The 16,039-nt window shown below is 35.7% G+C and overlaps 1 protein-coding gene across 15 annotated transcripts in view; it reads left to right on the top strand.

Moving 5' to 3' along the window:
• The first annotated feature begins 9,757 nt into the window (after window positions 1-9,757).
• Ccnc (cyclin C) overlaps window positions 9,758-16,039 on the top strand; it is a 40,295-nt gene continuing 34,013 nt past the window's right edge. For 4 of the 15 annotated variants that reach the window (XM_048813864.1, XM_048813463.1, XM_048813427.1 and 1 more), the window contains exons 1-4: window positions 9,765-10,030; window positions 13,943-14,049; window positions 14,981-15,065; window positions 15,238-15,307. In XM_048813864.1, coding sequence (XP_048669821.1) covers window positions 9,999-10,030; window positions 13,943-14,049; window positions 14,981-15,065; window positions 15,238-15,307 — 294 coding nt within the window. In that variant the 5' untranslated portion in view covers window positions 9,765-9,998. Of the gene's footprint in view, window positions 10,031-11,380; window positions 11,474-13,942; window positions 14,050-14,980; window positions 15,066-15,237; window positions 15,308-16,039 lie in introns of those variants that run through there. The other 11 variants (XR_007351498.1, XM_048813895.1, XM_015499637.2 and 8 more) reach the window with 8 other exon arrangements.

Genomic DNA, 16,039 nt, shown 5'->3' with positions numbered 1-16,039 from the left:
GTCAACATGACTTCATTGTGGATGGTAGTAACCGAGATTACTTTCAGGTAATATTTGTCTCATGTTTTCACTATAAAGTTACAACTTTTCTGCTTCCCCCATCTGTTCTTTGGAAGTAAGACACTGAATTCAGCCTATACTCAAGGAGGGATGCATCAAGTTCCAATTCATGGAGGGAGGAGTATTTATAATAGTTATCTACAGGGAAATATTCCAAGGTGTGGATTCCAAAAACAGCAAGACAAGCCCAACTCTATGCATACTGTTTTCTCTATATACATATTAATAATAAAGTTTAATTTATAAATTAGGCACAGAGTTTAACTATAATAATTAATACAATTATTAATAGAACAATATGACAATATACACTAGTAAAGTTATGTGAATGTGGTTTCTCTTGAAAGAGTCAAGATGAGGGCTGGGGATGTGGCTCAAGTGGTAGCGCGCTTGCCTGGCATGCGTGCGGCCCGGGTTCAATCCTCAGCACCACGTACAAACAAAGATGTTGTGTCTGCCGAAAACTAAAAACTAAATATTAAAAAAAAAGAGTCAAGATGAATGTAAGAATGTTTGGACTGTGATCAACCACAAGTAATTGAAACCATGGAAAGTGAAACTGTGGATAAGAGACCACTGTATATGTATTATTTGAAAGTCTTTAGGAAGGAAGATTCATCTCTTTTTACCCATTTTAATTTATTTATTCAAGAAAGCCATATATATTAATATGAATTTAGGTATATTTATTTTATTATTTGGCTTATAATACTACAGTATTTTGTATGGTAATGGTTAATTTTATGTGTCAACTTGGCTTGATTAAGGAATGCCTAGATAACTGGCAAAACACTATTTCTGATGTGTCTATGAAGGCATTTCTGAAAAAGATTAACATTTGACTCATTAGATGGAGCAAAGATAATAATCCTAATTTATGAGGGTGGGTCTCATCTCATCATGTTTTTAAAGGTTCAAACAGAACAAAAAAGCAAAACAAGGGTAAATTCCCTTTGTCTTCTGGAGCTGGGATATCCATCTTCTCTTGCCCTTGGACATCCATATATGTTATTCTCAGGACTTCAGGCTTGAAGTAGAACTGGCTTTCCTGGGTCTCTGGCTGCAGACAGAAGACTGGGGTACTTTTTAGCTTCTAAAATCAAGTGAAACTTTACAAATTTCCTGTTCATTATGTTTCTCAGGAGAGCTCTGACTGATATAGTTGATGTTGCTCTAATTGTTCCAGTTTAAGCTATTGGGATCTCTTTCAAGTGTCCTTTTGAAACATTCCCATTCTTTGGTTTTTTGATCACTTCTTTTCTTACTTTCTGGCAGTATAAGATATATCAGACTTACCTTGTATTTCCTCTGTCCAGCCTTAGAATTAACCTTTTCTGGGTGATGCTCAAGACAGGGACGAAAAAGTATGTGTGCCCTATGGTACTGGTCAACAGAGAAAAGAGTGTGATCCCAAAGGAAACTTGTGGTTTAGGAAAAATTAAGGGTCTTGGCCTCTCTTAAGGTGGACCTCTTAGATGGAAACAGAAAGGCCTTGCTGGAGGAATGCTATCCAAATGGGTATGGAAGTGAGGTGGGAGTCATTGGATTGAAGAGAAAGGAGGGAGGGAAAGCCTTCTCACCAGCCCCTGTTCCAGCTGCACCCACCCAGGACTCCTGTCCCTCTCCTTTCTCAAATAAAGAATTTAAAATAAAAAATTATTTTTCTTCAGACATTCCTAGGTTTTTTTTGTTTGTTTGTTTTTAATTGAAGAATGGTATTTAGAAACCAAGATTTGGATGTGAGTGTGCTCATTGCAATAGGGGTATCATTACTTTTAGTCCCTCTCAGCAGATAGCATTAGGAAATATATATGTGTATACCAACACACCTATAAATATTTCTATATTTACTGTGTATATGCTATGGTCTGAATATTTCTGTCACTGTAAAACTTATATGTTGAAATCTAATCCCCAATGTAGCATTAAGTGGGACTTTGGGGAGAGGATTAAGTCACAAGAGTTCCATCCTCATGAATGGGATTAGTGCCCCCATAAAAGATGTCTGAAAGAGCTTGTTCACCCCTTATACAATGTGAGAACATGACTGGAGTGTGCCATCTGTGTGCCATCTGTGAAGCAGAGCATGAGCTCTCACTAGACATTGAATCTGCTGGTGCTTTGATCTTGGACTTTTCTACTTGAGCAATGAATTTCTGTGTTTATAAATTATTTATTCTAAGGCATTTTGTTATATTGGCCAGACCAAGACAGCATCTATCTATCTATCTATCTATCTATCTATCTATCTATCTATCTATAAAAATGAGTTTATTATATAATCTCAACTCCAATCTATTTCCATGATTTATTCTGTTCTTCCTCCCTTCTTTCTGTGATAGTGAGAAACCTGACTTCCATTATCTACTTACTATACAAGTAAAGCAGGCAGAGAATTATTTATCCATACTTCTGTGAGAAATTTAAAAATTAGGGTACAGTATTTATACACAGTTGTTTTTTGTCTTCAGCATTAAAATTTCCCATAGAGTACTTTTTGTTTTGTTTTGTTTTGTTTTTTGGTACTGGGGATTGAGCCCAGGGGCACTCAGCACTCAACCACTGAGTCACATCCCCAGGTCCTGTTTTTTTTTTTTCTTTTGTATTTTTTATTGAGAGGCGGGGTTTCACTGAGTTGCTTAGTGCCTGGCTAAGTTGCGGAGGCTGGGTTTGAACTTGGGATCCTCCTGCCTCAGTCTCCTGAGCCACTGGGATTACAGGTGTACACCATTGTGCTGGCCCATAAAATACATTTTAAAATCAAATACAGAAAGTGACCCCACAAAAAATTTGCCCCAAATTTCAAACCCTAACAGTGACTCCGTTGAGTCTATCCCACTAATCCTATTATCTTTTTATTTTATTTATTTGTTTTTGTGGTGCTGAGGATCAAACCACCTAGGCATCACACATGATAAATATGCATTCTACCACTGAGTTACACCCTCACCCCTCCTATCACACGTATCCTTCCACTTATGCCTCCTTGCTCAAACATAATAAGCACAAAATGTGTGTATATATTTTTACGTGTATTTGTTTTATAGAAGACATTTGGTCTTGAGGTAGAGTCTGAGAAATGGAACATTTTAGAAGCACCCCACATACCTCCCAAGTACAGTTAAGGTTAAGGATCACTGACCATTCTAAGAAAAGCATGATTTTTCTGATCAGGGCTGCCCCCCTACATGTGTGGGATGCCAGAAAAATTTTTTATGTATGAGGCCCCTATATAAACAAACAAACAAAAGAAATAAAGAGAGAAGGGAGGTAGAGTGGAAATAAAGTTGAAAGTTCATGTTGTAGAGAAATACTAAGCAACGTACAAACTAAAGTTACAATAGTAGAGACTTGTAGTAGACAGAAAATACCCCAAATGAGGAGATAGCATAGGCCAGTTGAAACAAAAACCAAGAAATATACAGAAATATTCTTCATTTCTGGACTCTTTTCCAATCATAATTCTATTGCCAATCATATTTCTATTTATAGTGAATTATAAATTTATGGAACTAACTTTGCAACCTAAAGAAGCTAATAATAACATATAGGTTTGAAATAAGAATAAATGAAAAGGAAAGAAACTGTCCAGTGTTCCAGGGATAATGGATATAAAGAGGTTATCTAGTCCATGTATAGATGGTGAGATCTACTCTGAACATCATTTTGAAGAGAAAAATGTATCAAAGTCAGATTTCAATAATTTAGGAAGAATACTGAGCAGATGGATTCCCCAGGGTCTGGAGATCTGGCCTTTATTTTTACAGACTCAAAAAAAATGAGCTATTAGTTTACCAGGTCTACATTATCTCCTAGATGTGAATTTACATTAATCAAGCCCACAGAAACTCATATATTAAAAAACAAGTATGAATTTATTGATTTACAAGGATAATAATGATTGCCAAACTTACCAACTACTTTTGTTCACTGCTCAAAATGTTATGCTTCTATAGTCAAATCCATGTGAGAAGCTGAAATATTATGGGAAGAGTTCTTGGTTCTTGGTATATAAAATTAGATCAATAGAAATTGAAGTCCATGCTATCAAATTATAAAAACCATTTCTGTTTTAAGAATATTCCTACCGGGGGCTCTGGCTGTAGCTCAGCGGTAGCATACTTGCCTGGCATGTGTGAAGCACTGGGTTTGATTCTCAGCATCATGTATAAATAAATAAAGGTCTATCAACAACTAATATATATATATTCCTACTGGGAGGCTGAGACAGGAGAATCGCAAGTTCAAAGCCAGCCTCAGCAACAGCATGGCAGTAAGCTGCGGGTGTGGCTCCATGGTTGAGTACCCCCTTAGTTAAGTCCCTGGTACCAAAAAAAAAAGAATATCCCTATTGAAGAACCTAGATGCTTGTCTGTGGAGCAGAGCACTGAACAATCTGGACCTTTTGTAGTCAAAGTAATGATTTCCTAAAATGTCCACATCCTCATCCCCAGAACCTATGAATATGTTCTATTACATGGCAAGGAGTAATTAGGGTTCCAAATAAAATTAAGTTTGCTAACCAACAAAATTTAAAATAAGATTATCCTAGATTATTCAGGCAGACTCAGTGTAATGATCACAAAGTTACTTTTAAGTATGGAAGAGGGAGGTGTAAGAGTCAATGTCATAGTAATGCAATGAGAGAAAGATGCTTCCAGCCATTTCTGGCATTGAAGATGGAAAGAGGCCAAGAGTCAAGGAATGTGGGAACCTCTAGAAGCTGGAAAATCCAGAGAACCACTTTATCCTCCAGAAACTTTAGAACTGAACCGACATGTTGACACCTTGTAACCCATTTAGGATTTCTGACCTCTAGAACTGTAAGATAATAAATTTGTGTTGGTTTAAGCCACAAAATTTGTAGTAATTTGTAATAGCAATAGTACAAAACTAATACAGACATCTTGCCAAAATTTGATTTTTCTGACCTCCACTTATAGATTCCATAAATTTCCCTTTCTTAAATTCCACCTTTTAAAAAGCAAAATAATACAATAATTAGGTGCAATATTTTAGTTACAGTCACAATCCAAATAGACTTCCCTATATGAATCACCTTGACTGAATTGCAGATGTTCACCAATTGTGTGGACGTTCCGTGTTCTCGGGAATCTTCTTAGTAATGAACCATATTTTAGTCCTGGGATCTTCTGACAATAAGAATCCTGGGCTCTAGTTCTAAGGTTTCTAATTCATGAATTTTATTCTCTCAAAGGCCATTTTGGACTAAGAACAAAAGGTGAATTCTAGAATCCCCTAAATTCTCTGGGGACTCCAAATCTGGGAGTATATAGGGCAGAAAAAATGCCCAATGGCATGTGTAAAGTTGGCACATTGCAAATCAACATATTTGATTATTTTCTTTGCAGACTACAATTCTGTTATAGTGTCAAAGGTTTGTGGTACGACAGAGCAAATATTTTTTCCCCAAGGTAAGCACTATCTCTAAGAACAAAGTTCTTCATGATCTACATTATAGAGTCTAGACTTGTTTTAAATAATAAAGAGCTAAAAGTTGTTGAGGTCTTACCATGTACCAGGCACTATTTAAATTTCATTTAATGTTCATTTAAATCTTACAGCATCCACATGACTTACTTAGGTACTATGATTTTTCCTGTTTTACAGATGAAGAACTGAGGTTCAGAATAGCTAAATATTTTAAATCAAGGTTAGACACCTAACCTGTGGCAAAATTATTATTTGAACCCAGTCAGTCTAGTCTAGAGAATGAGTTCTTTTTTTTCCTCCATGTAATTATTTGTTGTTTTTAGATATATATGACAGTAGGATGTATTTTGACATATTGTACATACATGGAGTTCAACTCATTACGATTTCGATCTCATTCTTGTGGTTGAACATAATGTGGAGTTACACTGGTCATGTATTCATATATGAGCATAGGCAAGTTATGTCTAATCTATCCTGTCTTTTCTATTCCCCTCCCGTTCCCTTCCCTTCATTCCCCATTGTCTAATCCAATTAACTTCTATATTTCCATTCCCTCTCCTCCCTTGTTATGGGTTAGCATCCATATATCAGAGAGAACATTCTGCCTTTGGGTTTTGGGGATTGGCTTATTTCACTTAGCGTGATGTTTCCAGTTCCATCCATTTACCGGCAAATGCCATAAAGTCATTATTTTTTTATGGCTGAGTAATATTTCATGGTATATATATATATATCACATTTTCTTTGTCTATTTATCTGTTGAAGGGAACATAGGTTGGTTCCATATTTGGCTATTGTGAATTTAATTGTTGTAAACATTGATGTGGCTGCATCACTGCAATATGCTGATTTTAAGTCCTATAAACTGAGGAGTGAGATAACTGGGTCTAGTGGTAGTTCCTTTCTAAGTTTTCTTAGGAATCTCCATACTTCTTTCCAGACTGGTTGCACCAATATGCCATCCCACCGGCAATGTAAAAGTGAACATTTTCCGCCATATTCTCATCAACATTTATTGCTACTTGTTTTCTTGATAATTTTTATTCTGACTGGAGTGTGATGGAGTCTCAGTGTTGTTTTAATTTGCATTTCTCTAATTGCTAGAAATGTTTAACATTTTTATTTTCTTTCTTTCTTTTGGTCATTCGTATTTCTTTTTCTGTGAAGTGCCTCTTCAGTCTTTGCCCAATTATTGATTGGGTTATTTGGGTTTCAAAAACTCAAAAGTTTTTTTCGAGTTCTTTGTATATGCTGAAGATTAGTATAAAGACTGAATTCTTCACTAGTACACTTTACCACAATTTAGGGGTTTAGTCATCTTCAAAAAAATATAGGTATCCAAGAATAAAGAGAGGAACAGTGAATGACTAAGTAGAGGAGGGGATATTTTTTACAATAAAGACTAAAAGTACCAACAAAATAGTTAAGATCATAGTTTAATTAAAAATGAGAAGACAGTTTCTAACAATAGTTTTTCAGAGAAGTAATTTATACCACACCTGGAATAAATAGTCTTGATAGTTCTATTAAAGCTGTATAGCTGGGTGCAAATTTATTGCACTAAGAATCAGAAGGACTGGATTCTAACTGTGCTTGTTGCTCTCAAAGTCACTTGATAAGGACACTATAAATGTATTCATGCTGTTGGTGAAAGCACTTGAAGAAGAAAAAGGATAAATGTTTTCTTGTCACAAGAGGATAAACACTAGTAAGAATTATTAGGAATTTATTGAACACATCTCTGTTTAAAAAGGAAAAGGTAGATTGAAAATTGGAAAGGATAATAATGATTTATTTATTGTTTAAATTATGTGGATAGAAAGGGTTGAAAAATAATACTCCTAACATTATAAAGAAAAGGTTGAAAATCTGGTCAAAAAAGCAAATCTGTATGGCTCATCAATTCTTTTGCACATAGAATTTAGTTTACAACTTTGTAATTTGTTCTAACAAAGCTATCCTTAAATAATGTTAACTTTTTGGGGGGTTAAATAAGTTTAATTCATCCTATATTTATTGAATGAAGAGTGATTTACTTCAAGGGTAATTTACCCTGTAACTAAGGAAGCCTAAGCCTCAGGTCCCTAACCTGCAAGGTCCCTGCGGGTATTGGGTGCTGCTGGGCATTTACTTTTCTGGATGGAAAGTAGAGCAACAACATTGTAAATAGAAGTTCTATGTTGGACTTCTGGTAAAATGTCTAAAAAATCTCCCAGAAAGATTTTTTCATAATTCTAATAATTTGCTGTGGTTTCTTTGTGTGTGTGTGTGTGTGTGTGTGTGTGTGTGTGTGTGTTTTGTACTGGAGATTAAACTCAGAAGTACTCTACCACCAAGCTAGAGCCCTTTTTAAAATTTTAGACAGGAATTTTTATACAGGGTCTTGCTAAATTGCTGAGGCTGGCCTTGAACTCAAGATCCTCCTGTCTCTGGAGAACCTGGGATTACAGGCATGCACTACAGCACTAAGCTGTCACCCTTTCAACCTAGTTTTGTATCTGTAACATTACATTAAAGCACACCAGTTCCTCAAGTGTGATGGCAAATGCCTGTAATCCCAGCTAATCAGGAAGCTGAGACGAAAGGATTGTAAATTCAAGGCCAGCCTGGGCAACTTAGCAAGACTTTGTCTTAAAATAAAAAATAAAAAGGGTTGGGGATGTAGCTCAGTGCTTGCCTAGCATATGCAAGGTCCTGGGTTCAATTCCCAGTAGCACAAACAAACACACACACACCAAACAAAACTAAATGAAACAAAACCCCACACTTTCTCTAATTACGTAAGAATAAGTTTCAAATTCCAGTATTTTCTGTGCCTACTCTGTGTTATGCCCTGAACTAATGAGGATACAGAGATGAATAAGCTGTTTTGTGGAAGAAAGAGTGCAGAATTAGGCATCAAACAGAATTAAGTACAATGACAGAAAAAAATTGTAATTGGAACACATAAACACTAGTAATTTCTCACAGAATCCTCATCTTCTGGATGATGCCAGGCTGACAAAACAAAAACCAAAAAAAAAAAACCCCAAAAAATAGAGTTGGAGAAATCTTAAACCTCTGAGAAGAGCCCATAGACTGCAGTTCATTAAGATAATGTCTTTCAAACATTTTGACTATAATCTGCAGTGTTCACAAATATAATATATATTCCCCCACATTTCTCAGCATCCCTGGTAATTAAGTTGGAGGCAGGTGTGTATTCTGGTCAATGTGTCATAAGGATTGTGGTTTCTTCTTCAACGCTTCTGATTAAGAGCCAGTTAAGTCCTCTGTGCTCTCTAGAAAGATTTTAAGTTGGAAGCAAAGATTATCAAGATGGAATCAAAGAAGGCAAACCAACTTTATGGGAATTCATAGGAGTGATATAAATGTAAAATACTTTAATGTTAAGCTATGAATATCAGCAATAAGAATGGAGAGTTGTTGCCTTACTTCAGCCTATTCTAGCTCATCAAGACTAATTCACCTAATAATAAATGCATTCGCATCTTGACACAATATTTGTACAACTTAATCAAATTAAAATATACTCTTGCTATTTCTGACATATCTAATAATTCTGTTCCATTTCATTTAGGAAAACGGTTATCTCATTTGGTTAACCATATCCTAATTGATTTCCACCTATCTGAGAAAACTATTGTACAAAACTGCCTCAGAATTCTTCCATGAACAAACTTTAGGTGTTTCCATTTAGAAAAAAAATGTTTTAAATGCAATATTACAATGATAACAGAAAGGAAAAACGCAGAAACATATTACTTCGTCTTGTACATGTGCATATGTGTTCATAACATGTTTTAGATATTGTGCAAAACTTGCTGTGGCACTGAAATACTGTTGCTCTGAAACTGCTTTCATCACTCTGAAAGAACTCCATTAAGAATACGCCAAGCTTTGTGCTAGTAGGAACGCCACTAACATCACTTGATCCAAAATCGTCTTCATTTCTTTCTTTCCAATTGCAGGAAAAAGAAGTGAAACCACAAAATCTTATATTTTATTACAATAACAGAATGCTGTTTTGGAGGTCAGGACGATGAAATAACGAGACCTCAAACCAGGACGCTCATTCCAAGGCACAGCAGTCACACAATCCACTTCAAAGAAGAGAAGTCGAGGCCCTGCCGGCTCTTGGCCGAAACCGTCATAAGGTCTCGCGAGAGCTTTCCCACTACCGCGAGCCCACAGAATCACTAGTTCCGGTCTCCTATCTTAGCACTCACGCTTCTCTCCTTCCTCTTCTACTGCTAGCCGCGCCGGAACTTTTGTTGGTAGGAACGGGTTTATACAATTGAGTGTTGCTGGCCGGCATCGAGGAGAATTGGGTGCCGTCCTCTTCCTGTCGCCGTCGTAGCGGCGGAGCGGAGCCGAGCTGATCTGATCCAGGAGCGCGGTTATCCGACCGGCTGGGTCTATGGTCGCTCCGCGAGCCGCTCCGCCGGCTGGTGCTTTTTTATCAGGGCAAACTGTGTTCCATGGCAGGGAACTTTTGGCAGAGCTCCCACTAGTAAGTGATATTCCATGTTCTCGCCCGGGGCGGTTGTTAGTGGGAGGTGAGGACGGGGCCTTGGACTCTCCTGGGCCTGGAACCCAGCCCACGTCCCAAGCGCTGATGAGGGGTGCCCCTCGAGGTGCCCCCGAGAGGCCGCAGAACCAGAAGTGAAATGCACGGTATTGAGGCGACTCTCCTCCCTACACATGCCGAGTTTCTTGGGCGCGGGGCGGTGGTGGATCTGTGAGCAGGAAGGATGGAGAAAGGGGTTCAATATCCTGGAAAAAAGATTCAGGAGTTTTCATTTCGGGTTCTTGGGTTATCTAGGCCTGAGCGTGAGATGAGGTGGGCACAGATATGTGAGGTGTGACTCAGTTTACGATTGTGAGATTGCCGGTTCCGCATAGTTGTGGCTTGTTTTTGCCTAGGATGCGTTCAGGGAAATGGCTCTTTTGTCATTTACCTATTTTGATTGGTTTTAATATTCCGAGGAGAGGAGGAAGTCAGGCTTGTTTCTGCTTGCTAACCGTTTGCTGCCTTTACAGTAATGCCTTCATGGAGTTTTACCCTCACAAGGTATAGGCCTCTCAAAATTTATTCATTTCTTTGCCATTTATTTTATATTTTGTCTTAAAAGCAGGCTTTCCATTGATTTTTGTTTACCTGTACATTTAGCCTTTTTCATGTATAGGTTTTTGTTTGTTGGTCACCGTGGACGAGTTGGAGTGATAGTAAAAATATTTACCTCTAAATATATTTGTTTAAGCAGGCAAGAAGGTGCTTGGTGGGACTAATTAAACATGGACTAGACTTTAACACCATTTAGTTGAAAGATGAACAGAACTTGATAGAAAATATCCTAGTGTGAATAATTTTAATGCCAAGAGCATTAATAGCTAATTTAAATTTTTATTTTGAGTAGGATCGGTTCCTGTTATTCACCGATTTTTTATGTTTGTGTGAGGAAAAAAAAGAAACAGTGGACTTAAACCTGTTTTCCCAAAAGCGTGTTCTTTCTTGCGGTAACATCATTCTGGGGATATGAAGTGCCATAGAAGCTTTCATATGGGCCATATCACTTTTATATTGTATTGCTTTTACTTCTGAAATATTTACTTGGACAGTTGAAATAGAAAGTTCAAATAGTGGAGAAGAAATATTATGATAAACTTTGAAAGAACCTGAGAAATTGACCGGTAGCTGCCTGTTGATTGTCAGAGGTTTTTCAGTTTTTTAAACAAAGATCTTGCCTCCCCTTTTAAGAGCATTTTTGTTATGCTTTCACTTACTGTTATTATTCTAAACCTTTTTTTTTTCACTTTTCAAATACAAAATTATAAAATTAAATGGGCTTTTCAATAACTATCCTTGCCTCCCAATTTGAATTGACCCAGAGGAAGGGGCTGCTTGGCTTTACTCAAATCCTTTGAGAATCATGGAATTCCTGATCTACCCAAGGTAATAAGTAGGAAAGATATGACAGTTCTTTGAAAAAATGAACAGGGCTGTGGTAGAGGACTTGCCTAATATGCACAAGGCCCTGGGTCCTGTCCCCAGCACCACAAAAGCAAACAACCACCAGAAAAAAACAAAACAAAACAAAAAAACCCCAAAGGTCATTGTTTTATGTGAATATGGTGAGAACGGAAAACAGGTATGAAGCATGCTGTATTTCAAGTTTTCTTTTTTTTTTTTTTTTTAAAGAAAGAGTGGGGGAGAGGGAGAGAGAGAGAGAGAGAGAGAATTTTTTAATATTTATTTTTTTTTTTTAGTTCTCGGCGGACACAACATCTTTGTTTGTATGTGGTGCTGAGGATCGAACCCGGGCCGCACGCATGCCAGGCGAGCGCGCTACCGCTTGAGCCACATCCCCAGCCCTCAAGTTTTCTTATTTTACATTAATGTCAGGTTTTTTCGCAGTTGCATGTGAAAATAATTGTGAATCTTACATGTGATCTTTGATGAAATGGGAGTACTTATAAGTCTTCTAGGTTTATTTTGCAAAGTACTGTGAGAAAAACTATTAAAATATTTGTTAGTGAAATTTATCTTAAAAAAATACAATGACTGTAGAGTTGAAATTATTGCACAAGTCATAGTATATTTTAGAAAGTTGAATTAGAAAAACACATTGTAACCAAAACACAATGAAAGTAGAAGGTCATCAGATTTGCTAGTTGATTGAATGAATGAACAGGTAACAAAAATTAAAATTACAAAATCAACAGCTACCTTATTGTAGCAGAGAGAAAACTTAACCGTAATAATTATACCTAAAAAAATATGAGATCAACATATATGTGATGTAGTCAAAGCCCAATTTTTTAGAAAATCAACATTTTCCACTCCTGCATAAATGGGAAAGAATATAAATCGCCTTTAAAAATACTGTATTATAAAAGGAACTGTGAAATAAGCCAAAAAATACAGAAAGACTTAATAAAATAATATTGAAATCAATTTATTAAAAGGAAAAAAATGATGAGTTGGTTCTTTAGGAGAACCAAAAGAGAAGAAGGCTAAATCACTGCTAATTAAATCAAAGGAAAAAGAGATGGTAGAAAATTAAGAATGGGAAAAGTAAATAAACTCAGAGCACTTTTGGGTTATTGCTGTGGTAATAAATTTGAAAGCCGAACCAAATTAAGAAAATTACCAGACAGATATCCTTAAAAAACACATTGTTATTTCATGGGTAAATTCTTTCCAATTTTCAAGAGCATCTGCTGTTGAATTTGTTCCAGTTAATGAAGAAAGAAGGAAAGCTATCCAGTTTTCTTTATGAAGCCATGATCTCAATGATAGAAAAATCTAGCAAGGGTGCCTTGCTTTTGCTGAGTCTGGCTTTGAACTTGAGATCCTCCTGCCTCAGTCTCCTGAGCCACTGGATTATAGGTGTGAGCCATCATGCCTAGCCCATTGGCTCTATTTCTAGGAAATTATTTCAAATATATTATTAACCAAATATGCAAAGATGAATTATAAAGGTATTATTTGAGGGCTGGGGATGTGGTTCAAGCAGTAACGCGCTTGCCTGGCATGCGCAGGGCGCTGGGTTCGATCCTCAGCACCACATAAAAATAAAATAAAAGATGTTGTGTCCACCAAAAACTGAAAAATAAATATTAAAAAAAAAATTCTCCCTCTCTTCTCTCTCTCTCTCTCTTTAAAAAAAATACATATTAGTTGAACCATTATTTGTAATAGTGAAAAATAATTTCCTTATATATATGTTAGTAGGGATTAAATAAATACTGATCCTTCCTTAAGGCTGTTAAAAAGATGCTGAATAACAAGTTCTTTAACTTATAAAGACTCCCTATATATACTGAGCGACAAAAGCAGGTTATAGAATATATTGTTTTTATTCATGTCAGTTTCATATCTGGTTAAATAGTTTGCTTGACTAGGTAAGAAGAGGGAGCTATAAATGTAATTATGAAACAGCTTTTAACGTGATTGGAATTTGTGAAGTGGGGAAATTAAATATCTTCTTCAATCAGGAACAACTGAGAAAAGCTATACTTCGTCAAATCTAAGGCACCATCAGTTGGTGCAAAATAGTTGTACCATTATTTTATGTTTTACCAAGAAAGAGTGAGTACACATGCTACCAATTAAAAGACATCACTGATTCTAAGATTCATCTTGATATCAATTTTAGAACCAATGAAATAAATATAAACTAGTGATAGAAAGATTGAGGAGGATGAGGGAAAAGATGAGAGCAGAATATTTTTCGGGGCATATTTATGTTTTTGAGATAATTTTTACTAGTTTGCATTTCAGGAAATTGTCTTTTAGGATTACTTCTTGCACTTTGTACTGCTCAGAATATGTGTAGCCTCTTTAGTCTTAAAATGACTATGATTTTCTGTGACTTTGTTTATTTTCTACAGCATGTTTTAATATCTTTATTCCTTCTAGTTTGCAATGGATTTTGGATAAACAAGATCTGTTGAAGGAGCGCCAAAAGGACTTAAAATTTCTCTCAGAAGAAGAATATTGGAAACTACAGATTTTTTTTACAAATGGTAAAAATTTTTTAAATTGGTTGAAATATTAGTTACCTTTGAATAAGAATGTTTTTGTATGATAATTTATGATGAACTGTCATAATCTGTACTTAAACATTTTTATTTATATATGTATTCTTACAACTTACTCATTTATCTTTTTATTGATCTGAATAAAGTTTTTGTGAACTATATGTCAGAGACACTGGACAATTTGAAAGTGTTAGTAATCTCCTTAAGCTTTTATAAAGCAACCCACTTTAAGGTTGGCTAAAGCAAAGTACTTTGAGGATAAATGATTCTTGGAATTGGCATCCTGTATTTGTCATTTTTACCTTAGAACTTTGCTTTGGAGGAAAGAGGATTTACTCAGAAGACCTGTAGTATGTCTTGGTATATTTTTGTCACATACTCTTTCTAATCCTCCATTGTTTTGAGGATTCATTATGGATTTTTTTGGTAAAGTATATAAAATGATAGTAATAATGAGTTTGATAGGTAACTTATTTTTTAATATTTATTATAATGTGAATGTGAAAAGCATCAAAAATATTTAGAATTAAGAGGAGGATTGTCAACCATTTGGCTTCTTTACTGCAAGACCAACTTTTGCAGTGGGACAATTTCTCTTTTTAGTTTATGCATAATGCTCTATTTTTTTAAACAAATTAACGTGTATAAATTTTTCTTTTGTTAAAAGTGAGTGTAGGGGCTGGGGATGTGGCTCAAGCGGTAGCGCGCTCGCCTGGCGTGCGTGAGGCCCGGGTTTGATCCTCAGCACCACATACAAACAAAGATGTTGTGTCCGCCGAAAACTAAAAAATAAATAAATATTAAAAAAAAAAAGTGAGTGTAGTTGTGAATTAAACACGTGGAAGTTACTGTTTAAGGTTAATATTATTACAAATAAGGGCAGATGGTACATTTAAAACTCTTTTATTATTTTTAGTTATTCAGGCATTAGGTGAACATCTTAAATTAAGACAGCAAGTTATTGCCACTGCTACAGTCTATTTCAAGAGATTCTATGCCAGGTAAGACTGTTTTATTTTAAGAATATGTTATACCTATTTGTAACTCCTGTCTAATGTTGAGGAGCTTCAGTATAAATGAATCAGTTGTTTGCAATAGAGTTAAATTGTGATTCCCCCTACCCCCTGTGTTTTCTAAGTGGGTAATATTTAACTTTGTTTTATCATATTTTAGGTATTCTCTGAAAAGTATAGATCCTGTATTGATGGCTCCGACATGTGTCTTTTTGGCATCCAAAGTAGAGGTATAAAACAATTTCTGTTCTCTGTCAAAGTGTTATTCAAGTATATTGGTTAATCTTCCCCAGTTTTTACATTGCCTATGTAAGGATGATAATAGATGGTAATTTATGCAAAATATTTTGTACAAAATCGAAATATATGCAAATCTTATCTTTATTTTATGTATTTACTTAACTGTTATATAGCACTTCTTATATTTTAAGGGCTTTGTAATTTTTTTTTTTTTTTTTTACAAATTCTGACTTAATCTTCATAACAAACTGTAGAATATATAGTAATAGTGTCTGCATTTTATGAAAGAGAGGACTGAGTCATAGAGACAAGTGCCATAGCTTGTCTACTATAACCTGAGAATGTCTCTTCTCCTTACCCATATACTTCTTAGTGTCTTCCTTCTCTGCCTTCTGATGTTTGGCTTCCTGTCAAGCCACAGAGAAAACAAAAGGAAAAGCGAGAATTAGGAGATGTTACAGCTGTATAGATTCTAACAAGTAAAAGTTTGAATAATGAGGGTAGAAAAATTAGGTGAGAGAAGAAAGATAGGAACTTGTAGGTGAGATTGAATTTCTGCCCAATTTATATAGTTTTCTTTTCTTTTCTTTTTTTTTTTTTTTTTAGGTGAGGGCATGGTAGTGGCTGGGGATTGAATCCAGGGCTTCCACATGCTAGACAAGAATTAAAAAGTAGCCACAGTCCCACTTTTAGGTATTTTTGAGTTCAGCTTTCAAGCTATA

The sequence above is a fragment of the Marmota marmota genome, unplaced genomic scaffold (assembly GCF_001458135.2).
Source record: "Marmota marmota marmota unplaced genomic scaffold, marMar, whole genome shotgun sequence".
Classification (NCBI taxonomy): domain Eukaryota; kingdom Metazoa; phylum Chordata; class Mammalia; order Rodentia; family Sciuridae; genus Marmota; species Marmota marmota.
Note: the sequence above shows the minus strand (reverse complement) of the source record. Positions and strands in the feature narration are given on the sequence as shown.